General features: G+C 36.0%; 1 protein-coding gene across 1 annotated transcript; it reads left to right on the top strand.

The window, feature by feature from the left end:
• The first annotated feature begins 21,260 nt into the window (after nucleotides 1-21,260).
• LOC117779768 lies at nucleotides 21,261-23,274 on the top strand. The gene is made up of 2 exons (XM_034616072.1): nucleotides 21,261-21,371; nucleotides 21,463-23,274. The coding sequence occupies exons 1-2, from the start codon at nucleotides 21,261-21,263 to the stop codon at nucleotides 23,272-23,274; spliced, it is 1,923 nt and encodes a 640-aa protein (XP_034471963.1).
• The last annotated feature ends 3,358 nt before the right edge of the window (nucleotides 23,275-26,632 follow it).

Genomic DNA, 26,632 nt, shown 5'->3' with positions numbered 1-26,632 from the left:
GAAATACCAATGATGGGAATACGTCCAGAAGATTTTTCGCCAATGATGAAGTGACCTCTCAAATAACAGGTGTTCACAATGACATTATTAAAAGGTTGTCAGTTATCCTTAATGTCATAAATTCTAAGGAAATGATAAATTGCTCAAAATATGAAGAGTATGCATCAAAAACAAAGCAACTTTTGATTGAAATGTACCCCAAGAAGTTGCTTACTCCTACCGTTCACAGGATTTTGGATCATGGCGCAGATTTAATTGAGTACCAATGCCTACCGCTTGGAGAGTTGTCCGAAGAAGCACAGGAATGCAAAAACAAGGAATATAAAAAATTTAGGTACACGAATACTTGCAAGATTTCACGTGAGAGACAGAATGAAGACCTTTTTAATATGCTGTCGGCCTCTTCAGATCCACTTGTTTCATCCTTTAGACATGTTAAATCACGAAAGGATTTAGAAGAAAATAATTATAGTCCCGAAATGATAAGTTTATTAGATATTAATCCAAATGTTGATGAATATTTTGAAAAAAATCAGGCATAAAATAAATATATACACAGCTAAGCTCATAGAATATTAAAAAAAATTTTTTTTTTTTTTGTTATTAGGTTATTAAAACTATTTAATATGTTAAAAAATATTGTTTAATAATGAAATAAGATTAAAATAAATATACTAAACACCAAAAAATTGGTTTTTTTTTAATTTTACATGTCAAAATGCACCGAAAATATTTTCAACTTTGGTCAACAACCCTGAATCGCCCTGTGGGCCAAACACCCTGTGCAAGCACTCATTTTAAAGCTTAAAGAGTTTTCTATCAAATGCTTTTTAAATTTTGAAAATATCTTCACCGGTTCAAAAGATATGATTTTTGCAACGCAAAATGAGGATCTGCCCCACTGTGCGGTGTTGCCAGAATGTTGATAAAATTAGCTAGTTGTAAAATAAAATAAATATCAAAGCATAAAATTGTTCTAATTAAATTTTTTATGCTAAATAAATACGCTAAAATATGCTAAGTCTACATTTGAATAAGCCACACTGGCAATATTGCCTTCTGTATATTGTCGCAAAAAAATATTAATTAAATACTATTGAGCACACACTAATACATAAACGCTCACACACAGTCGCGTGCACATGCAACCCGTTTCTCGTGTTTCAGATTTAATAAAAGGGAAAACTTTACAATGCCCCTTGCCGAAAGTTGTGCATATTTTCAATTACAGTTTTCTAAGTGCGGCACGAAACGACGTCAACTGATGTGCACACTCATACACTTACACGCACACACACATACATGGCACATATGAAACTAATTACTTCATCAACATTTAAAAAGACTGTGGCCACCATGTGAAATATTCATTTTCAGCCTGAAAGTATGCAATAATTTTTATTAAATAATTTTCCGACATTTTGTGCTAGGTCTACATACTTCCGGTGCAAAAATGGCGTTTAAACTCTTTATTCAAGTGTGTTTATTAAACTGATAATCTTTATATTGTTAAGTTATGTGTAATTTACAACAAATGTAAATTGTTGTAAGACATAACAGTCAGAGAGGAAATTTACTCGGCATCCATATGTTTTTTTCAGGCACAGTAAAAATTGATTATTTTGTGTTTTTTTTTTTAATTGAAAAAATCATTCACTTCTACTAACTGTAAAAAGACGTCAAATATACCAACCTTTTACTTTAAGGGTAATCTATGCAATTTCACCATGATCATAAATTTTATAATTTTTATAATTTTACTCATAAAATAATCATTATTTTTTAGCAAAAAAATAAAATTTAAGAAATAATCATTATTTTTGATCAACAAAATAAAACTCTTAGCATCATTGATCATTTCTTGAGCTTAATTTTTTTGAATCAAAAATAATACTCAAGGTGTTATTTTGACTTCTTAAAAGTATAATATGGACAAAATTTATGTACATTCCTAGTCAGTAAACCATTTTAAAATTGAAAAAAAATTCAAAAATTTTTTAAAAATTATATTTCCAATAATATAATAATTCATTTTAATTTTTTTCTTTAATTTTTTGTTTAAAAGTAATCATATTGATTATTTCTTGATAATTTCTTGAGTTTTATAAAAAAACTTATAATGATTACAGTCCCTGGTTTTTTTGAGTGCGTTGGGCGAAGGGAAACAGTTTTATGATTGCCTGCTTACTTGTTTTCAATTTTATAACATTGCTAAAAAGGTTGGCTGTCTTTTGTATTTGTGTGTTAATGTGTGTGAGTGTGTGCGTGTACTTTTGCGCTATTTAAACACGATTCCCCACTGTTTGCTGTTGCTGCTGTCGCTGCTGCAATTAACATGCTGCTGCCGCCATTACTGCTGTTGCTGCTGTTGTTGCTGTTGCTGCTGTTGCTGCTTCCACTGCCAACACTTGAAGCTGACTGTGTAACTGCTGACACTGTTGAGCTGCTACTCCTGCTGCTGCTCCTACTACTCTTCCTGTTGCTCTTCCTTTTGCTGTTGCAGTTGCTCTGCTTTGCGTGCTTTGTCACCATCTTGCAGTTAGCCACCACCTTGAGCGCGCAAATTGCTACTTCGCGGCGCCCACACCAAAACTTATGCTTCCTTCACATCCTCTCCTCTTTCTTTCTCTCACCATCTGAAATTCTCTGCTGCAGATTTCACTTTACTTCAGTTTACTGCGACATCCCCTCGTTGAGGAGACGCCATTGTTTGACTTGGTCATTAGTAAATGTACTTTGTCGCAGCATAAAAAGGAGTTAAGTGTGCACTCTAAGGATTTATGCGACTCCTGGCGTGTGTGTGTGAGTGATTGCAAATGTGTGTGTGTTGAGATCCAAGAATGTATAAGCATTCACTGCAAACTGCTCAGCAGTTGCCATTGCACTGTGTTAAGTGCGCATTTGTGATGAATGGACCAAACGCTGTTTAGCAATTGAATGGGTTAAGTTGCAGGTTCAAGTTATGGTTGCTTAAGTTATTTTCATTAGTTTATGGTCATCATAAGCTTCTAACAGCTGGGAACACAAAAACTTAGCTGATTTATCTCTTTTTACGAAATACTAAGTTACAAAATATTCAAACTATTCAACTATATTTATGTTATCTAGCTATCTAGCTTTAATAAATTTATGGTCAAGTCAGTTCTAAGTTTTGTTATTGATTTAATTTCGTTAAATTGAGTGAATTTTAATAAAATAAATTTTTTTTTAATCCTTTTAGCTTAAGTTCATAGCTCATAGTTCAAATTCTCCTACTTAGTCCCCTATTTTCTCCCTCTCTTATGCCCTGTTCTTTCCAACACAAATTATGAACTAGCCGTAAATTGCAGTCCTGGTCTGTTTCCTGGACTCTATGGCCGTACATTGAAATCAAAGTCACATAAATTGTACAAATAATTCAGCACATTGTCGGTAGACGCTTTCATCTCTCACTCAGTCTCCTCTCTTAACTGCCTGGCAGTAAAAATGGAATGCAGGGAAGGAAGTATCAAAGACAGAAAGTGCAGTGGCTGAAGAAGACAAAAGCGCTGGAAGAAGGCAAAGCTAAAAGAATCATCACTTCGAGCTGACCGCAATGGCAGACACACACACACATACACATTTAACTCGTGGTTATATAAAGGGAGGGGGTGCTGTGACCGAAGTTGTAGCCCGCAATCGATCACAAGGAATTATGTCTCAACACAATTGTAAATAAATCTTTGCGGCCATGTGGACATTATGTGCATGTTGAGGCCAAAAGGCTTGGCCATATCGCTGTCCTTACCACAAACACCACATAGTAAGAGAGAGATAGAGAGAAAGAGAGGGAGAATGAAAGAGGCATGTGGATAAATCCTGCATATCACATATATGAAGATTGAGTGGTAATGTGTGCAAATCTAAACCTCTCTGCTAAGGCTTTAGCCTGATTCTGTTCCAGCTCCTTCTCCAGTTCCTGTTACTACTCCTGCTCCTACTTCTACTCCTGCTGCTGTTACTTTGTCCTTGTTCTGGTCGTTGACATGTTGGTAAATTGGTCCTTAGACGATTGCATCGATTGTTGGCACACATACAACGCTGTCCCTTACCCTTTTATTCCCTCTCTTCTTGTCCATATCAGTGCACATTTTGTTTTGCCCCGGCGCTGTTCAACATTTTGCAATTGGGAATTAATTCTAAATGCCGGAAATTAATCTGCCCAAAGACACAAATACAATATTATTCAATGTGATTATACAAGTGTCGTTGTCATTAGGAAATTTACTCTCAGTTTATTTAAAAGGCGACACAGGGATCTAATAGCCTGCGGTTGTCCCCTTCAAACGAAATTTATAATGCGCATCGATAATGATTTGTTATTTAAAGCACATTTTAATGGCCAAAAATGTGAAGAGAAAAAAAAAATAGAATTTAACAAAATAAAATCAAACACCCGCCAAAGATTCCAAGCTGATGTTGTTTGTGTGATGTTGTTTATAATGTTCCATGCGAAACCACAAGAAACTTATCGGCACATAATCACAAGACTCTGTCTGAGGATGACTCTTCCAGGGGGCTAAGGCTGAAAAAACATTGAAGCATTTTCTGTTCTTTTCAACATTAATTTGTTTCTTCTGCAAATGCCAAGGGCTTTGTGCAATCAGCGTGAACACGAGTCGCGCCACCCCGCTGTCTTGGCAGTTGAAGGAAGCTGTCGAGGGAAATTTGGAAATTCGATAGCAGGAAATGAGATGGCCGACAACGTGGCGTATGTGTAATGCAGAATTGAACCATCAGCTGATAAGCGACTCTCAGCATTCACATGTAATCAATTTTCAATGCGTTATGCAAAGGCCACTCTTGAGACTTGCTTTGAAATATATTCATATCTCGTTGCATGCAATAGAAAAATTTACTAAAAAAAAGACTAAAAATCAAATGGGAAAATGTTTTTAATTAAATTTAAATCAACAAATTTGTCAATTTAGGTTTATAAAATCCAAAAAGAAAGCAAATTTAAATTTCAAAGTGAAATACGCTTTCCAAAAGCAATTACTTTTATCAATTCGAATGAATTTAATTAAAATAAATATATATTTTATCAGAATTCCTGTGAAAGAGTAATAAGGAACGGACCTATAGCATGATTGACGCGATTTAAATGTAAATGTTGATTTTTTTCAATGTAAGGGAATTACTACATTGTTTGTGGAACATCTCTAAAAACATTTTATTTAAGAAAAATAAATTTTTTTTTCTGCTCAAGGTGCTCTTTGATCTAATGAATGATTTACTTAAATTCCAAGTATTTTTTTGTGTTATTGATCTTTTATATATTTATTTAATATGTTATAAAAATAATGAAATTTCACATTTTTGTAGGGAGTAAATTCAGTAAATAAAATAATTAGAAATGAAATTGTAATGCATACTAAAATATTTTTATACTATCAACTACACATGAAAATAATCCTTTTGTTCAATTTAGATAGATTTTAAATGATACATATAATTGAAATTATAAAATGGCAATTTTTAGTATGCTCCATTATAATATGCTCCGTTAGCTAACAGTACCCAGCTTTAAGTCCTTTGATGAACCCGTACAAGGCGCATTGTTAAGGGGAAGGAAGAAGAGTCTCAGAGTCAGTTGGCAGCTGCCGCCTGTCAATTCTATTGTTTGGCAACTGCTGCCTGTTGTTGCCTCGTGATGTTGGCCATTAAAATGGCCATGCCTTATGTTGGCCTTATTAATATTTGTTCCACATTCAAGTTCAACATGAAAGGGGTGGAGGAGAGGGGCACTGAGAGAGAAGAGGAGACAGAGGAAAGGTTGGTGGCATATTATAAGCTGTACATTAAACCCCCTTTTGGATGCTGTAACGTGACACGTGAGTATCGCTTACGTGGTTATGGTTATCGCTTTTACGTAATTTGCTCGTTTATAGCACGCATCATTGTTGTAGCAATTGCTGTTGCTGTAACCCTTGTTGTTGTTGTCTGCTGTTGCTGTTGCATGGTCAATTAGCACATGAGGCATTGTGAAAAGCTGCTTAAGACTTAATAGAAAATGATGTGATGGCACTTTTGATTGCTAATTGGCTTCAACATTAATTTAGTGAATTGGAAATGCAAGCAGGTTCCTGATGATGATTATCAGTGTTAAACAAAAAGAATTAATCTCGGAAATAACATAAGATTGTTAAAGTTTTACACATAATTTACACTAAAATTATTTGCTGTAAATCCAATATAGAATTTATTTAGCATTTCCATATATTTTGCACAAAAATCTTGATAATAAAACAGATATAGTTTTAAACAATTGAACTGGCAGGTGTGAACAGAGCATAATAAATATATTTGTAAAATATACTCGTAGTTTCTGCTAAGCTTGTAATTTAATTAAAGCAATGCCGGTGTAAAGTAAATTTGCAAATAACAATAGGCAAATGAACTTGTAGACAGTGTTAACTGGCAAATACCCTGTGTGTAAGTGCAACTTTTTCTAAAACTAATAAGTTTACTATGCTATTATTAAAATCTGAAGAACCTATCTCTAAAACGATTTTCTTTATTTATCTGTAGAAATACCATTTCTAAACAATTTTCAATTGCTCTCGTTAGCATTCCCAAAAAAGAGAAAATTGTGAGAGGCTGTTAGACGCTTAAACCAACCACAAAAGTTTTGGCAAGCAGTTTGGCTTATAATTATTTACAAATGGGCAACGAAGTCAAAGAGGATCTCTTGCCAAATGCTCGATGGTAAGGCAAATCCTTGCAGCTAACCGCACAATTCTGTTATTTCTGTGGTGTGTTAAATTTATCTAACTTGCAGCAAACAAACCCGCAGCCAGAGTTGCCCCAAAGCAGAAAAGAAACGAACATTTTTCGTTAGCTGTCAGTGCTCATTTGGTTTAGTTTTTAACTGCCAAGAGAAAGAGAGTAGAAAAGGACCGAGAACTGCTAGAACTTGCAGCTAGGGACACATACGTAAAGAAAGGTAGAGTAGGTTGGGGAGTAGGGGATGGAGAAAACATCCGTTTGCGAGTTTATTTTGGGGCATTTGCGGACTATCAAAACAAAAGTGAATAAGTTGTTGCCTGTGCAATTTATGTTGTGTTTACTTAAAACTGCAGGACACAGCGCACAGGACACTATGTCGGCTATAGCCCAGAGTTGTTGTTGTTGTTGAAACAACACATACGGATGTAAAGTGGGATTTGGGGTTACTTCTGATGTCAGCTTACAAGCCAAAAGGGCGAAAAGGCTGAGCATATTTGTTTTTAACTACATTCGCATTTATACAGTTTTATCTCCCTTCTAACCAACTTCTGTAACTCACTTTCTCTTTCACTCTCTATCGTAACTTAATTTGCTTGACTTAAGTCGATCTGAGCTTGGTTCAAGTTTTGTTGGCGACATCAAATGTCATTTTAGTCATAATTCTTGATAAACCCAACTTCGCCATTGTGGCCTAATAATGCCCCAAAGCGTTTTACCAAAATTGAAAACTCGTGCAAATAATTTACATAATGTGCTATGGCACTCGCACTCGCATACACACACACACACAGATACACACACACACACACTTAAAGTAAGCCGCACTCAGACAACGAGCAAAGTCTTTGTACTTGACAACAAGACGGAAAAATAAAAGAAAAAAAACACACACACACAAAATGGGCTGTCAACACGCTCACAGCATTCGGTCGCCAACTTAGCTTAGCTCATATTCATATTTTGTATTATTTATGCATATATAATACGTTTCTAACGATATATAGTACAATGGGCAGCATGTGTCAGAAATTGAGTAAAATTTACTAGCAATTAGTTTATTTATTTTATTTTTATTTATTTTATTTATTTACGCACGACTAATAGCAGTCGGCAAAGACAAAATTACTATGTATAAAAATTAAGTCAAGAATTAGAAATAAAATTAATTTTAAATATAAATTTTTAACTGTAAAGAAAAAATTAAAAATGATCCAACATTTGTTGCAAGGATTGGGGAAAACTCAGAAAAACCCAATCAGATCAACAAAAATTAGTGTTGGTATTCGTAATAGTATTAATATTAGACTAGGACAATGTAATTTAACAAGTTATTAGTATTAGTAAGGTCAGGAATTTAACGAATGGAATCGGAAAAGAGAGGATTTCAGAGAAGGGAGACAGAACTCTGAGAAGAAAACATTAAAGAGGCTATTATAGTTGGTGCATAAAACACGAAACAAACCGTGTTAAGCGTAAACCACATTAATCAAACACTTCAAATTATGCATATTCCATTACTTTTTCTTTTATTGGAAAATTGAGGAAAAAATAGTGCATCTTCTACTAATATATATATACTTTTTATTTGTAAAATACATTTGTAAAGTCGTCTGATCATTTATTTTAGTAATTCATATAGTTATAATTTTCGTTTTAATTTTATTTAGTGAAGTAAAGAAATTATTAAGAAACATTTAAATGCTTTTGACATGTCGATTTTGCATTTATTGGATAAGTTGAACTTCTCAAATATTTTTAAAATATTAGATTTCTTTTATATTATTTACAACCAAAAGAGTTGATCTACAATTATTCTTCGTACCTTCGTCTCTTCGCAAGTTCACTTAAGTGAGTGTATAAACTAAATAGGTGAGTTCTTTTTATACTTATAATTTTTTATATATAAATTTGTCTGTTTTTCCTTACTGTGCTGGGCCAGAGGCGTAATATTTAATATGCAAGCGACGGCATATTTCACTGGGAAAACGAAATTAGCCTTAAATTGTTCGCCGCCAAGTGACATGGTTATTAAGTGCTCCACATGCACTTTACACACACACACACACATAAGCAAACACTTGCTCAGATTCATATACACGTATGCATGCATTTATACTTATACAATTTCATATACTTGCGTCTATAGATATGGATACTTTATTTATAGCAACGGGTGGCTTTAATGAACATTACTCCACAAGGCAGTTTGCTCGTGTCCTTGACGATGTTGCTACTGTACTTGTTGTTGCTATTGTTGTTGTTGTCATTAACCTCAATTTATTTATAAGTGGGTAAAAGCTGTTTCTGTCCCTGTCGCTCACTGCGACTCTTGACTCTTGGCATTGGCAACCTGCAATAATTGCTGCCAAATTGCAAGCAGCCTCTGGTCTCCAGCCTCCAGCCTCCAATCTCCCGTCTCCTGTGTACTGTGTCCTGTGTCCTGTCTTCTGGCTTCTGGCTCCTGACTGGACTTGGGCAAATGGCCAAGCAGCCTTAAATGGCCCCGAGATTCTGGTCAAGCGGGGAGCAAAGTGGAGGCAGCGGCAAACTTAATTGAAGTGTAAGCCGTTGAAGTTGAAAACTCCCTCCACAGCTTCATCGACTACAGTTGGGCAAGTGAAGCCAATGCCAAGTCACGTCAACGTCACTAAGAAAAAAACAAAAATAAAGCTAAAGCTGATAACTGGATGGCCATCAGGGAGAGGGCACAGATTGGGGAAGGTGGCAGCGAGGGAGTCTGCCTCTTAATGGATTAATTTACTTTGTCGCCGCTGCCAAAGCACTTGCAGCTGTGCGCTGAGGCAGCGGAGCGTGTAAAAGGCTTTTGTGGCATGCCACGCCCAGCTTTCACGCTTGCTTTGCGTCGCCCATTAGAAAGCGGCAAGTAAATGGTGCATGCCGCATCGAACCTAATTGAAATGCTGATGAAAAGAAAATTGTTGTTTCGAAAACAATAATGAAAAGTGAAATAACAATAAAACGTTTGCCAGAGACACACACACACACATATGCACACACTTTTAACCATGTGCCGATAAAAAAGCAAAGCGAAGCGAAACTGAAACGGAAACTGAAACTAAACAAAACAAAGCCAAACAACAAGAAAGCGGAAACAATGTTGTTCGTGTTTTTGTTACCCTACACTGACAGGTGAATGAAAAGGGTATGCCAAACTACAAAGTGTCAGTTTCTATATAAAAAAGTGTTCTTTTTTGTATGGCTCTCATTGCATTGATACTGATGCTATGCTTGCCATTGAGTAAGCTAGAATGTATTATAGAGTATCATACAATGTTCATTTTGTCAAGAATTTTGTTTCACAAAAAAAAAACAATTTTTATCTAATTTTATTTTAGTTGCTCAGTAAATATTAAGATCAATTAATATTAAATATTTTTAAAGCTTAAAATAATTGGAGCAGATGTACATATTTCTTGAGCATCTATCTATCTAATATTTTAAATGTTTTCTAAGTATTAAATATTCCCAAAAAAGCTGAAAACTTCTTAAGAGTTCATAAATTTTCTGAGATTTGATTTCTTTCTCACTGAATAATTTATATAATCGGTAAACAACTTATCGCAGTTTTATTTAAAAATCTAAGATACTCCTATTTCTTAACCGTTTTTTGGCTCTCCAGTTTCTCTTTGTTTCATTGTAGGGTAACTTAACATCGAGCAATTGCACCTGTGGCAAACGCTTATGTTTCCCCAGCATGTGTGCTCACTCCTGCTGTTGTTGTTGTTGCTATTGTTGTAGTTGCACGAGCGGCAGCTAACTAACCAAAGCAGACACCCTGAGCCAACTCAGCCTCCTTCTCTGGCCGACAGACTGGCAACAAAAAGTGGCCCCCGGTTCGGTCCCGTTGCCATATGTTGGTCAAAAATAAATTGAAGTGGTTTCCCCCAGTCGACCTACATAAACATATTTCAGCCACTCAGTTGTGTATCTTTTGCTGTCTGTGTGGCTGGGTCTTTCTGGGTGTGAATGTATGTGTGTTTGTGTGTGTGTGTGTGGGAAACATTTAGCAAGCAAGCGCCTTAACGTATGCAACATTATTTCAAACACTAAAATAAAAAGCCCAACACTATGGCCACAAAGCGAGACGGACCGAAAAGGATTGAATAGGATGGAGAGAGGACTTTGGTGATGCCGTTTTAGCATTAAATTAGGTGGCTGTCTGGCCTGCTGCTGTCGTTGTCCTGGCCAGGTGCGAGAGCTTAGCCGGCGTCGTTACATGTTGCCCGCATGTAAAGTAGTTTTTATGTGACCCTCCTGTGTGTCTACATTGCCCGCCGCTTGTTGTGAGTGCATCATTAATTTTAATTTGTATAGCCCAAGCCCCTGACAACATGGCCATCAACCAGGCAGGCCAACTGCCAGTCGGGCAGAGAGCAAGGACAACCAGGACACTTGGCCAATTCGAAAGCATTGCCGCAACCGCAATCTGACAACGTCACTTGCAACGCTGTTTAGTTTCACTTAAAGTGCCTCTTTGTTGCCTTCCTCTCTCTCTCTCTCTCTCTCTCTCTCTGTGAGCGCCTGCAGCTCTTGTTGGCCTTTTTCTGTTGCCTTTGCAATGCGTTTTGCGGTTTGCTAAATTATGAATTGTGATGAAAATATGTTGCTCAACTTTTTGGCCAGTAAATTATTATCATTTTCATTCTCATTTACTGTTGTTGCTATCTTTAAGTTTTTTTTGCCAGTTGTGCAACACTTTTTGTGCAATATTTATTGCACTCTGCTCAGCCGCAAGCTAAAGACAAAAAAAAAAAAATACTAATATTAAGCTAATAAAACAACAGAGAAATAAATGTACCCTAGCAACAAAAGCTATCAAGGCTGTTTTTAGACCCCGTACTTAAAAAAAAGTACAGGGGTCTATTGGGTTTGTTTTAACTAATATGTGCGTAACAGGCAGAAGGAGGCGTGGCAGACCCTATAAAGTATATATATTCTTGATCAGGATCAATAGCCAAGTCTGTCTGTCTGTCTGTCCGTCCGTCTGTATGAACACCTAGATCTCAGAGACTATAAGAGCTAGAGACACCAAAATTGGTTTGTAGGTTCCTCTATATTGCAAGCAGATCAAGTTTATTTCAAAACTCGGCCACGCCCCCTTTATCGCCCACAAATCGAAAAAAAATTTCATATCCAAATTATAAGAGCAATTTAAAGCTAGTGACACCAATTTGGTACGTAGATTCCTCTATACTGCAGGCAGGTCAATCGGACCACTATATCATATAGCGCCCATAGGAACAATCGGTCGAAAATCGAGTTTTAGTATGAAAAACTTATTTGTTTTTTGAGATATCTAAAGCAAACTTATACAATAAGCATATGACTTGGTTTTATATATCCAGTCCAAAGTTGGTTCAAATCGGACCACTATATCGTATAGCTGTCATAGGACCGATCAGGTGAAAATAAAGTCTTAGTATGAAAATCTTTTATGTCTTATGAGACATTGTAACCAATATGATAGAATATGCATTTGAGTTAACTAAATATTTTTTAATTTTTTCCATTATGAGTTTTTGCCATAGTAAGAACGGGGTCTCCGACAGTCGAGTATGCTGGACTGTAGCACCGGCCGACTAGTTTTAATAATAATTGCAAATACTCTTAGCTTAGTCAATTGCTAATAATGCGCCTATCTTAAGTTGCAATTGCTAAATGCTAATTAATTCTTGCTAAAATTCGTAAGTATGTGAAATTGTCATTGTTTTACTACAACTAAAATGTAATAAGAGGAATTTTTTTTCATCATTGTTACAAATTGATTGCATTAGACCGATACCATTGTACCTGCCAAATTTCTTAGCTTTGTCTATTGCAATTAATAATTGCAAAAATTCTTAGCTTAGTCTTATCTAAAGTTAACATAACTAAACGCTAATTAGTTCTTGCTAAAATTGTATGCCTTGTGTATTGCTATTAAGCGCTTATCTAAAGTTGCACAATATTTATTCAGTATTAAGTATGTGAAAATGTCATTGTTTTACTACAACTAAAGTGTAATAAGTGGAATTTTCTTTCATCATTGTTACAAATTGATTGCATTATACCGAAACCATTGTACCTGCAAAATTTCTTAGCTTTGTCTATTGCAATAAATAATTGCAAAAATTCTTAGCTTAGTCAATTGCTAATAATGCGCCTATATAAAGTTTCTATAGCTAAATGCTAATTAATTCTTGCCAAAATTCGTAACTATGTGAAAATGTCATTGTTTTACTACAACTTAAGTGTAATAAGAAGAATTTTCTTTCATCATTGTTACAAATTGATTGCATTAGACCTGTCTGTCTGTCTGTCTGTCTGTCCGTCCGTCTGTATGAACTCCTAGATCTCAGAGACTATAAGAGCTATACACACCAAATTTGATATGTAGATTCCTCAATATTGCAGGCAGATCAAGTTTGTTTCTTTTTTTAATCGGACCACTGTATTATATAGTGCCCATAGGAACAATCGGTCGAAAATCAAGTTTTAGTATGAAAAACTTTTTTGTTTAATGAGATATTGTAACCAATCTAATGCAATAAAGTTGGTTCAAATCAGATCACTATATCATATAGCTGTCATAGGACCGATCGGGCGAAAATCAAATCTTAGTATGAAAATCTTTTATGTTTTATGAGACATCGTAACCAATCTGATAGAATATTCATTTAAGTTAACTAAATATTTTTTAGTTTTATTAGTTTATTAGTTTTTGACATAGTAAGTACGGGGTCTCCGACAGTCGAGTGTGCTCGACTGTAGCACCGGCCCACTAGTTATATATAATTTTGTTTTTTGAACTGTCAACTCTAGACGATTTTAATGAAATACGTTTGCAGCCTCGACAACTACAGGATATATTTAATGAAAAGCTTCATCACTTGAATGGAGCTTTCAAGGATCTTCAAAGTTTCAGTCTCTACATTAAATTTGTAATCTCAGCTATTTTAATTAAGCTAATACCATACTAATTATTCATAAATTCATATTGTTTTCAAGCAAAAAGCAGCAATTCAAAATATACATAAAAGTAAACATTAGTTGTATCACCTTTTATAGTCTGTTCGCACCAGTTTCAGCTGCAAATTATCCTGGATCCACATCCAAATATTTAACAGCAATTTCGCACCTTTTGCCCCACTAATTAGCTGTATTCCTTCCCTCCATCCTCGCAAGTCTCCAGCGACCTCAGTCAACCGGATCCACTTGACGTTGCTAATTTTCATGAAGTTTTTTCCCCTTTTATTTGGGTGGTGTGTATTGGAGAGAGGGACGGGAAACAAACTACTTAACTACCTTCTATTCAAGCCTATCCTTGGAGCATAAAAATCAGCAACTAATCACCGCATAAACACTGCCAAAAAAAAGTTTTGCTAATGTTAACTGCCTGGCGCATCACCGACAGCTGCATAAAAAGGATACATTCATTGGGGCTCTCATATCGTACCCGGCCAATTAGTGTATATGCGCACACATATACATAAAGTACTCACTCGTAATATACCCTGTATTTACAGCTATAAATTGAAACTACTTCGTTTATCTGTTCCACTTTGCATTTCATTATAAATTCAAAATCAAAATTTTATTTTATTTATACACTTACTATCAGTATAATTACATTTTGCTTTTTAAAGTAATAATAATCCCAGAGTGGAATTAAGAGAGTGCTTGGACACTTGAACAGATAGATTATATTTAACATTTCAATTCAGCTTGAAGATATCTTAGAATGTGTTTTGGAAATATTCAACTTTTATTTTAATTGCCAACTTAATTTACAGTAAGTGAACTATGGAAGCCCCGAAGTGCAATTTTTAAAAAATTCATTTTCAACTCTAACCCTTTTCAACTTTTACAGGGTATTTGTCAAGCTGTGTTTCTTACATATCCTCAGCCCGCACACAGCATGAGACTGCGTTGGAGGGAGACGGGGCAACTGAATGAAGGGACTTGAACATGAACTCGGCGGATATAAACTTGCAATCAGCGGTTATGTAGAGCGAGGAAAGCTCACACACACACACACACACACACACACACACACACACACACAAAATAAATACATACACAACACAGCAACATAATTACACTTGTCAGTTCATTGTGCCACAATGAGCAAGGGGCAAAACGAGAGAGAGGGAGAGAGAGAGAGAAAGGGAGAAAGGGAGCGAGCGAGAGAGAGATGGCGAAAGATAGAGAAAGCGCACGCATTGCTGTCATTTATGTATAGTATAGAGAGGCAGGCAGGTCAGCGTCCGAGAATGCATAACCAACAACGCAACACATACGCATGTTGCACGTGCCGCATGGTCAGCAGCGAAACGATACGATGATGATGATCATATTGATGATGATGTTGCAACATGATGGTCATTTGTTGTGGCTAATTGCGTTAAAACCGCATGGGCAGCCAGTGAAACGTGTCACATTTTTGAGTCATTTTCGGTTCTCGAACATGCCAACAAAAACAACAACAACAACAAGTGCCTTAACAATAACAACAACAATAAATACTCAGAGTATGCATAAATCACTGACCATCAAAGCACGCAGCCATACACATGCCACAAATTGTTGCCACAATATTATGAATAATATAACTTGCAACGAGTCAAATAACCTAAGAGGCAAGCGGACAGAATGAAGCAATTGCTAAACGCATCTAGCTTTTAACCCCCTACCCCTCTCTCTCTCTCTCTCTCACTCTCTCGAACTACCTCTCCTTCGATTTAACTTTCCCCCTTCCTTCTTAAAGCTTAGTGTCGACTTCAATCAGCTGTGCAGTCAGTTGTCGACGTCGCTCATCCGCCCCGTGTTCGCATTGCAACAATTGCGACCGGCAATAAATTTATCAATTTTTTTATTTATTACCCACGTTTTTCTGCTGTACGCTTTATGCGACTTTTACCAATAACGAAATGCAAAAGGCAACAAAATGGCAAAGCAAAAAAAAAACGCCAAATACTACAAAATAAAAAGTTGTGTGGCAAATGCAAAGCTGAAATGCTCTGCAGTTAAAAGAAATTTGATAACTTTATTATATGAAATGAAAATGTTTTTCCCAATTTTTGACTAGATTGTCAGCTTACATTTTTAATTACTTTTAAATTTCTAAAATTATACTTAGTTAACAAATTGTTGCGAAATTGATTCGAATGTGGAATTGGGAACAGGTTAGGTATTTCTAACTGTTCAACAATTTCACAACTCCTTAAGCTATAGAGGTACAACGCGAGACAAAGGATAATAAAAACAACAACAAGCCACATTTTTGGGTTCGATGTGCTGCATGTTGATAGACACAAAACTTTATTCACTGCCAATGTGCCACCGGTGAGGCATGCTACGACTCGCATACCCTGCTTTCAAATATAAGCAAAGTTAAATATACAAAAATTTGTTATCATGAATTGTAGTGGAATTTGATAGCTCTATCAAAGCTCATGAAATAAAATATTGAATATCGAACAGCATTCTTTGAAATTATATAATAATTAAATTATTACAAATTAAGCAATATTTTCTAAATAACAGCAGTTCTTCTCTATGTGTTGTTCCCAATAATTTTTACAAAAAATTTTATTGGATAAAAAATTTATAAACATCACAACAACTTGAGCAATTTATAGTTTCTAGAGTATCTGTTAGTTAAGCTTGGCTAATTTTTAACAAACTAAGTCGATTTTTCTTGCACGCGTGTGTTAGCATTTTAGGCACACACATTCACACAATCACACACCATCGCACACACTAGAAGCAGGAACAGTTTGAGCCATAAATAAAATTTAAGCTACACGATGACGACGACAGCATGTATGTGTATATATCTATGTGTGTGTGTGTGTGCTAGTGTGTGTGTGTTTGAGCACTCAAGCAACAAAAGGTAGCGTAGTGGCATTTGATTTATGATTGCTCAGCCAGTGAGGTTAAGACTTTGAAAATATTTTCACAGACACACAAAATACGGAGCACAGCAACAACATGTCTCGGCATAAGGGAGGGGAGTAAGGGAGGAAGATGGGACGAGCCTATAGAATATCAGAGTATAGTGTAGTAGTGTAGAGTGAGTCGAGAGTGGAGCCCGCATTGTACACATGGCAAGCTCAAAGGACACACAACGTCACCCGAGCTCCTGTCCTTGGCAGTTTTGTATGCCTGGCATAAAGCTTTTATTAGTTGCGGCTTTAGCTAACGCTTAGCATTATGAAAACTCACACACACACACACACTCACACACACACACATATATAATAATATATATATATATGCTGATGATACTGGCGTTCAATCTAATATCGCACATGTCAAAAACTGTGGAAATTTGCTTAAGAATTTCGCACGTTTCAGTTCTGCAGCCTGCATTTCCGGCTTTTCCAAGAAGCTGACAGTTCGTGTCTCTTCGCTTTATCGAGCCAATAACAACAGCTGCTGAACTGTTGCGACTTTTGCCCATAAGTTGGAGCCAAGTCTGCTGCATTTATGTCTGTAAAGGCCAAATAAACTTACATGTGCTCCACATCAAGTAGAGCTGCCTTTCTGCTTATTCTTTGGCAAAGGAGTATTACCAACTTTTCGTATCGTTTCAACTGCCAGCATACCAAAAAAAAAAGGAATTTTAACTATGTAACCCACACACAACCACATACATACACTTACATATTCTTGGTCAAAACTAAGGCCAAAACTGCAATCCAGAGTCAAAGCCTTTGGTAAAACAATTAAAGTTCTATTAGGCGGCAAATGCAAATGCTGCGCAGTTTTTCTCAGCTATGTCTGGTATTATAAGCTGCCACACACACAGTTATATAGCATCACACACACACACAAATACACATAACTGTCGCTTAACTGTTTTTGCCAGTTTAGTGCATAAGCCGTTTTAATTGTTTCGTTAAATGAGGCAAGCGCCAGCAGCAGCAAATAAAACAAGTAAAAATTCAAAATTTTAAGGAATAATCGACTCTCTTATACTCTGTATACATTTTAGATTTATTTTGTAAAAGTTTTTAAAAGTTCGACAAGCTGAGCAGAAGAAAAGTATTTGCTTTGTTTGAGATTTAATTGAAGATGTTTGAGATTTAATTGAAGATGATTTCTGTTCCATTCAGTCCAAGTTTATGATATCCCATTTAAGCAATTGCTAAATACAGGATATAAAAAGTCTTCAGTATTTAAAGTTGCTGCATAAAAAGTTGTGCATATTCTTCTATTAGAGCAGATATAAAGGGCTTTATAGTTTAAATTAAAACAAAGTACGAATTTTGTTGAAGTGTAATTTAAAGTTGAAGCTTAACTTAATTTAAGTGAAACTATGAAGTATTTAATAGACACAAGCAAACGTCATATGATGGAAATAAAAAGAAAAAATATTGAAGTGCACAGCTATATTACGTAATACCAAATTCAAGTATGCAAATTATATAAGTATAAACTTATTTTAGCTCAATCTAAAATTATTTTTCTTAAAATCAATTAATCAAAATACTAATTTATTTATTTTACGGTAACGCAACTCAATTTCAAAACTAAAATTCTTCTCTTTCCAACAATTTCCACCTTTAAAGAATATAATATAATATACCTGAAGAAACATTTTGGCATACATGTTTAAAAACGAACTTAAAAGTATAAAGTGAAGCACTAACAATTTTTTCTACAATAGTTATCCTACAAATTTCTATTAATTGGATGAAATTTTTTTAAATGCGAAATAACCACCTTGACCTTTGATTTCATCTTAGCTTAGATTTAAAAAAATACCAGACATCCATTCAATTATTCAGTCAATGAAAGGAATTTTCTTTGCTATAAAAATATTTATTTATTTTGTTTTCTTCTGCATTTAGCATGGACTATAAATATAAACAGCTGTTTGTCATTGATTCTGGATTATGTGCACAAAAGAAACATTGTGAAATTGTCTTTCAAGTTATTGCCACTTGTGAGTACAAGTAAGAGTTCCTAAAAAACTTTTAACCATTGTAAAGCCGTATGGAAGATAGCAATTGTGCAACAAATGTATCGCAATTTGTTTAGAGTTCAATTCGGCAAATGTTTGTCAATATGTTTTATCTAATGCCAACAATATTTACACATGCATAAATTGAACAATTCCAAGAATGCCAAGATAGAGATGGCGATAGACTAAAAGAAAGAGTTAGAGAATAAGTCCATTGGAGAGATGAAGAGGGAAAGAGTGAGAGATGCGTCCATTTGAGAGTTTTATGTTTGTGTCAATAAAGTTTTATTTTATTATTTGCTTGTGGTGGGTGGGTTGGAAAGGAGAGGTCTGTTGCCAAGGGGCCTGACAACAACAGTCGCATGTTTGCGCTATTGAATTTATGCTTCTCACTACACACACACACATACGCAGCAAGCACACGCACACACACGAAAATAAAACATGTTGCTCTCTCGGTCTGTTGCCCGAATTCAAACTTATCGAATTTATGTTTGGCTGTGTATTGAATTTTAATGCTGCCTGGTATTTCCAATTGTGCTCCCTCTGCATCCCATCCCTCTTCCTCTCGCTTCTTACACAGTTATCAGCATGTACGCACAAAATGCTTTAGGGAATTTACTGTAAAACTACTTAAAATAAACTCATCCTCGAGCTTCGTTTCTTAAATTGGATTTTGTGCAGCGCATTAAAAAAATAAAAAATCAAAAGGAGAAAAAAAGAGAGTGAAAAAGCTGAAATATCTAGCAGGCAAATGGATAGTGTGGTAAGTTGCTTTGCAGTAAATACATTTTTGTAGAAAATATGTTTACAAATTTTTTTTGCAATTGCAACCGCAATCAAAACGGGTTGCTGAGCTGATAGAAGGGATAGAAACGAGCTGATGTATGGAGAGATGGGAAGGGGAAAATCAGAGGATCAAAATGGGGGTGTGTTGCAATCATTGCAACTTTGCCTTAGTGACATTTACATGAAAAGGGAAGCATCAAATGCAGCCACGCCCCGCCCTCAGCAGGCACCACATTGCTATTAACGCCAGAATTTATGGATGGCAACTAACAACAGCAGCTACAACAACAACAACAACATCTATAGCAGATCTGACAGAGGACAACAACAGTGCACAATGTTAACGCCATCGTGCGTTGTTAGCAGTTTCAAGTGTCTGGGAAGCGGTGCAAGGCGAGCGGAAGCAGCAACAACAAAGCAACAAGGCAACAGGACAACAACTGTGCTGATAACCATAACACTGAGTGATATACGCTCGCACCCAGCTGAACTATCAAGCATGAGAATTCCACAGAAGTGCGCAATTAACTTTTCACTAGTTTGCGTTCGCTTTACTATCAACTTTTTATCTCTTTAGCGTTAACGTTGAGCACAATAAAGCAAATGCATACTAAGTACTACTTTATTTTTCTTTTCTACATAACTCAACAATCTATTGCTTAGATATTTTCTCAATTTATATAGTTTATTATTTTATTTAATTTAAGAGTTTTTTTTTATTTCGTACTGTCGTCTTCTTATGTATTGGGATTTAAAGTTGTTCTTCCTTTCTTCTCTAAACCAATAATTTCAAATTATAACAAAATGTATTTATTTATTTTATTGGTTATTTGTATTTTCTTTAAATACCGATATTGTTGCATCCTTCCTTCCCATTTAAATTTCAATTTGAAAATTATGAATAACAATTTATTTTTGTTCTTATACTTTTATTTTCTCTATAATACAAAAGTCTGAGCTTTTCTCTTTTATTAATTTATTATTTTTTATGCTTTATATTATTTTTGTTTATTTCCTTCTCACATCTCTTATTTATCCCCTTACAAAACACTGAAAACAAATGTACTAGTAACTATTTTCCAGCTGATTGCTCGTAATCACAATAGTTATCATAATGCTTGCTATAAAGTGCAACTGGGTTGCTCTGAGTGTATCTGAGAGAGTGTGTGTGTGTGTTGCCTTATTGCTCAACGCATCAAAGGCATCGGCGCATCCCTACTAATTTTTGCTGCACATGCATTTTTCCCTTTTTGCAGCATTCTTTCAACTCTTTCTCAGCATCTCTTTCACTCGCTTTGTCTCATTCACGCATATCTCTGTACCTAGAACTCCTGGTTGCCTGCACTTGTGACAGTTTTTTAATATGCTTTCCGGTTCATAGGCAACTCTGGCTGGGTAAAAAGTGATGATTAGAAGTGGAAGTAGAGCTTAATATTTATGTCAGTCAGCAGAGAGAAGAAACTCCATAAATAAGCAGATTCAGATATCTATTCTAGTTGATAGTCAAAAGTATGCCATGAAAATTGCTTTAAAATTCTGTCTGTGAAAGTGGAGTGGCAACAAAATTCCAAAAAACTCCGATGAGTTACATAAGTGGAACAACTCCTTAATATACTCAAACAACGCTTAGGATATCAAATAATTAAATGGTTATTAGCTGCAAGCTGAGCTTCAAATAAGAACCATTCAATACAAAGCAAACTTAGCATTTATTACCAATAATAAATTGTGTATCGCGCTCTTCTATTTGAAAATGGCCAATTTCATAAATAATCCCTCACAGCAAAGATATTATTTTAAGAAGCAAATTGCATATACTGAGGATCACATTGTGGTAAAGAAGCTCTTCCTGTACAATGTGGCAGTTGAGGCAAGTATATATACTATATGTGGCATGACTTTTCATTGTTGTGAATTGATAGTTTGATAATTTGATAATTGTTTCTCCACCTTAGCTGATGGCTGCCGAATTGCAGACGTACTTTGAGAGCTTTGGAAGTGTGTTGCATTTGCAACTATTTGGTAGCAAGGTTCATGCTAAGGGCAACAAGAAATTGTCGCGTGAAGGCAACCGCAAGTCGAGAACTGGTTACGTATTCTTTGGCAATCCGAGAGATGCGGCAAAAGCATTGCGCCACACTCGCCACATTGTCAATGGACATCGTCTGTCGGTGCAGGCGAACGATAGTTGGCATCAACCAGATGCCTATGGACTGGAGGAGCGATCCGAGTCTGAGGAGATACCGGCCGTGATTATGAGTCTGAATGATCATTGTCTGGAGCATATAATGAGACACCTTTCACTGCCCGATCGCATTCACTTTGCCAGGACTTGCACTCGCTTTCGCAGCGTTTATCTGCAGGCATCGGCGGCGTTGCACAGATCGATTAGCTTCGATGTCTTCGATGGAATGACCTTGTGGGATATGCGAGATTTCTTCCAGCTTTCGGGTCAACATGTGCAGCAAATCGAGGGTATTGTGCCGCCAGCTCGTTGTCAGCGTCTGTGCGAATATTTCGGTGTGCATTGCATCAACTTGAGATCAATGCGAGTTACGGCCAGTAAATTGTCAGTTCGCAACATGCACAAGCTGTTCGCCAAGTTGTATCAACTGCAGGATCTGCAATTGAGAGCCTGTGCCCTTAGCAATACTGGTCTCCTGGGCCTGAAGCATCTCAAGAAACTAAAGCGTTTGGATTTGTCCGACAATCGTCAGTTGACTGGTCTAAATATGAACTGTCTGCCAGCATCGATTGAATCTTTGACTCTGACTAATTGCAATGGATTTCAGTCCAAGTATTTGTCCAAGATCTGCAAAGCTCTGCAAAAGTTGAGGGAGTTGCACATGAAGGCGGTATATACGATCACCACGGGCTTTCAGCAAGTGATCACCGGCAAATGTGGATTGGCCCTCGAGGAGTTGACTATTAGCAGCAATCCAACAAATGAATATGAGCACATAGCCAAGTTGCCTCGCCTCAAGAAAGTCGTCATTTATAGTGTTGAGCAGGGTGTTCCCTTGAGAATCCAACTGCTACCTTGGCTGGTCGAGCACAAGGCGCAACAGTTGCAGCATTTCGAGTCACGTGGTCAGAACTCGATCAATCCGGAGATGCTTCCCCATATCAATGGACTTTGTGCGTTGCGCACACTCATGATGCCGCATAATAATATGATTGGGGAACCACAGCTGGAGGTGTTGAAGTTGCAACATTTAGAGCTGATTAGTCTCAAGTATTGGCCGCATCTAACAAATGCAGCTGTGTTGCGCCTATTGCTCAACTGCCCCAAGTTGCATGTGCTGCATCTGGAGGAGTGTCCACGTCTCACTGAAAAGTTACTCCATGACATTATTTTCAAGATGCGACTGCAGGTGCGCCTCAAGGAAGTCCAGCGTCGTCTGCCCATTCAGATGCATGTCTACGGCAGCAAGATCAATGAATTGAGTTTGCAGCATGCCGATGTGGCAGCCAAAGACATCATCGATGCCTCACTCACACCACCCTCCTCCTCCGATCTGTGTCTGGTCAGAATGTCTCATTTTTTGGAATTCGATTTCAACTCCGATGACTACGATATCTTTGTATCTGACGATGAGCTGGATCCAGACTACGATCGCTATATGTACAATGTGGGCTTCCTGAGTGACGATGACAATGAATACGATGAAATGGTTTTCCAAGATGATGATCTACTGATGATAAATATGGAGAATGTCGAAGAACTTCTGCAACAATGGAATCAACAAAACTTGCCTTATATTTGAATCTGATTTCATTAGATTATTACTTGTTTATTCATAGTATTACATATGTAATTAATTCAAAGGTATAGCATACTTAAGTATTCTAACAAATATTAGATAGCATAAAGAAAGTATATGTTACTTTAAAGAAAATATTAAAGCATATGCAAAAAAAAAATAGAATTCTCGTAATCATGAAGATGATTAAGATCAAATATCTTAAATATTTTTCAATTAAAAGCAGTTTACAAAGATTCTGATTACTAAGTGCTCAAAATCAAATTAAAAAAAAACAATATTTAAACTAACAAAAAAAATTGTGGGAAATTTAAAAAATTAATAGATTTTGTTGAATAAACTAAGGGTAACCAATTTAATTAGGCAATCAGTCTCAAAGCGTGCTTTAAGAATAATAAGTTCAAGTATTTTCCAATCAGCCTAAGAGTATGCTTTTAAAAATATATCAATATCCATTAGAGCTCACGTCAATAGCTTTAGATATTGCCATGCGGTTACCGCTCCTGTTGACAGGTCTCGCTATGAACTGCCAAAAAAAAATTGGGAAGTCAAGTCAAATAAAGAGACATATAGATATATGTGTGTGCATTATAAACTGAATGTGCATTGTGTAGTTCGTTCGATATATTCGTACTCACACGTAACTGGTTGTTATTTTATATTGCTTGTGTATTTTTTTGTGCAGCCTTGTGGCTTTTCATGCTGTGCACTGTATTTTACAGTTGCCCAATGTCTGCCAAAAATATAGAAGTCTATTAAGTTAATGTCGCGTAATTTAGCAAACTGTCAAAATCGCTGGCAGAATAACGGCAAATGCACACGATACCAACTCGCATTCAATAAGTTTGCCTTCGTTTCTTTCTCTATTTTCCCCATTATGGCTTGACAGCATTTTCCAATGGGTTTTCCTTTGCTTTTCCTATTCCTCTTCCAGTGTCACATGTTGAGACTGCGCCAAATTGTATGCTTCATTTTTCTGTTGTTGCAACATGAGTTGCAGAATGGAGTTGCGTTAAGGCTTTTATTTCCACGTTTGACAAGTAAATCAAACTTAAAGTCAACAGCCCTTAAAGCTAACTTACAGCAGCCGCAACAGAGACCGCGAAACACACCATGAAATATCAACCACGGCACAAAGTTCAGACCGGAAAATAACACGACTTGCCGTTGTTATTATATTCCCGTTTTCCTCGACAACTTTAACACGGAAGTTGCGACACTGCGTAAATTACGTAAATGATGACCGCAAACACACACAATTCTAGTTGCCAAATTATACACACACACACACATACACGCGAATGTGTGAGCACCCAATGCTTAAAAGTATTCTCTGACATTTATAATTTTATTTTTCTCAACAAAAAAGAACAGAAGAGATGTAGAAAGTTTCCTCTTGGTGCACGAACGTTGACATATCCTGTAACATTTAAAAAAAATTGCATATAAAAACAATGTAAATGAAAATAAAATAATAACAAACAAATAGTACAAGATACTTTTAATGCATAAAACCATTTAATAATCGGCTTTAAAGTTATACGTAAGCTAAATTAAATTTTAATGTGACTAATCCCCTGTATAGCTGCTACCTGCATACCTGTTATATAAGCTATCAGGCAAAAAAAGAAACACCATCAAACCATCAGATACTCTACGTAAAATGTATGCAAAACATTTGAATTATTTACCATAAAGTTTTTTCCGACTTAACCGACAGCAAAAAAGAATATGAAAAATAGGGAAAACATTCAAAAAAACAAAGCCTTTGAGAATACTTTTCGTTTTTTATTTTTATAGAAGTTTTGTGTTTTGTTTCGTTTCATTCACAACGCTCAATTGCCGTTGATGCGTTCAAAGCCGTCGACGCGATGTCAGAGCTATACAAATTTCATAGCATACTTTTACGGGCGCTTCCGTTTTGTAAACAAGCAACAAGCGGAAGGCGAAAAGCGGAAAATGGCAAAACAAATTGCACGCAAAACTTTATGCGATTTTTATTTGAAAAATACTAAATTGATTTTATGCCGTCTCTGTGTGCCAAGCAGCTATCTCTCTCTCTCTCTCTTTCACACTGCCAATGTCAGTGCCGTCTTGCTAAAACAGCAGCTGAATCTTAAAAGGGAACTCGCTGCTCGAATCCTTGAATAAACTTTTCTGTTCCAGAGCATGGAAATTGCCAGCAAGGACATATGTAGTTGCACTTGTAACTTCATTTACTTTACTTTGTTGCAATTGCAATATCCGTTGTTGCAACGTTGACAATTTGCAGGCAAACATTTTCATAATATGAGTATAAAAAAAACATATTAAGCTAGTTATTTGTTATTGCTGTTATATAAATTGATTTGTTGCTAATTTTGATAGATTAAACATTTGTTATTGTATTTGTGAATTACAAATGCGCGCTTAAAGTTTATGCCATATGCATGAGCTATTGTGAATTTTTCATATGTACATGTGTGTGTGTGTGTGTGCAAATATGTATTTTGAAAATGTTGTTTGCCATTATCGTTCAATTGGCAAATGTGCTCAATTGTTACATTAATTCGCCAAAAATTATGCTAATCGTATAAATGCTAATTTTCGTTGTAATTTTGATTATGTTTACGCCCTTTAAATTGCAAAATACACTTCACAAATTGCACACAATGTGAGTAAACTATTCAGCTGAACTCAACGTAGCAATACTTTTAGAGCCCTGTAATGACTAGAAATATTTGAAGAATTAGGCATATTTAAAACAAGCCGAGGGTCGATCAATATCTATAGCCATATTTATTTCTCTCATCTTTTTGACATAGGCTTAGGTGATTGGTTAAGTAGGTGAAATGGTTAACACGATGATAAATACAGAAAAACTACAAAAAACTACCTCAGTGTTTTCTTATTATATGAAGAAGGCATAAATATACTTAAATTGAGCACAGTTAACCAAAGTTTGGCTTTTATATACAATATCTGAAGAAACTTAGGACTGAGCTTGGAATTATAATAGCAAATGTAAAAGTAGTGTCGATACAAATGAAGCCTTGCTTTAACATCTCAAACTTTAATTCAAAAAATACTTTACTCAGAAGTTTAATCTCCTCTTCAGTTCTTAGAGTTGTCTTTAGTCAAATTAATCTCAAAATGATTGTAGAAATTCTCGTGGCAAGACTTGAAGTAGCATAAGGTGTTAAGCTTGATGCTTGACTCTGAAGTAATTACTCGAACTTTGCCGGCAGAGTGCAGTGAATTTGTTGAGTCTACCACGCCTAATTCGCATGCCGCCCAGATCCCTTTGTTTACTTCTCAGGCATTGGCTGTTGTCCGTTGCCGAGGCAGAAGGCGATTGTTGCACATGCTAATGAGCTTTGGT

The sequence above is a fragment of the Drosophila innubila genome (genome assembly GCF_004354385.1).
Source record: "Drosophila innubila isolate TH190305 chromosome 2L unlocalized genomic scaffold, UK_Dinn_1.0 4_B_2L, whole genome shotgun sequence".
NCBI classification, from domain to species: Eukaryota; Metazoa; Arthropoda; class Insecta; order Diptera; family Drosophilidae; genus Drosophila; species Drosophila innubila.
Note: the sequence above shows the minus strand (reverse complement) of the source record. Positions and strands in the feature narration are given on the sequence as shown.

What these genes read in the sequence shown, in the direction of transcription:
- LOC117779768 (XM_034616072.1), top strand. Translation starts at nt 21,261, where the DNA reads ATGGCCAATTTCATAAATAATCCCTCACAGCAAAGATATTATTTTAAG. An exon ending in TCTTCCTGTACAATGTGGCA is followed by an intron (nt 21,372 to 21,462) that starts GTTGAGGCAAGT and finishes TCTCCACCTTAG; the next exon opens with CTGATGGCTGCCGAATTGCA.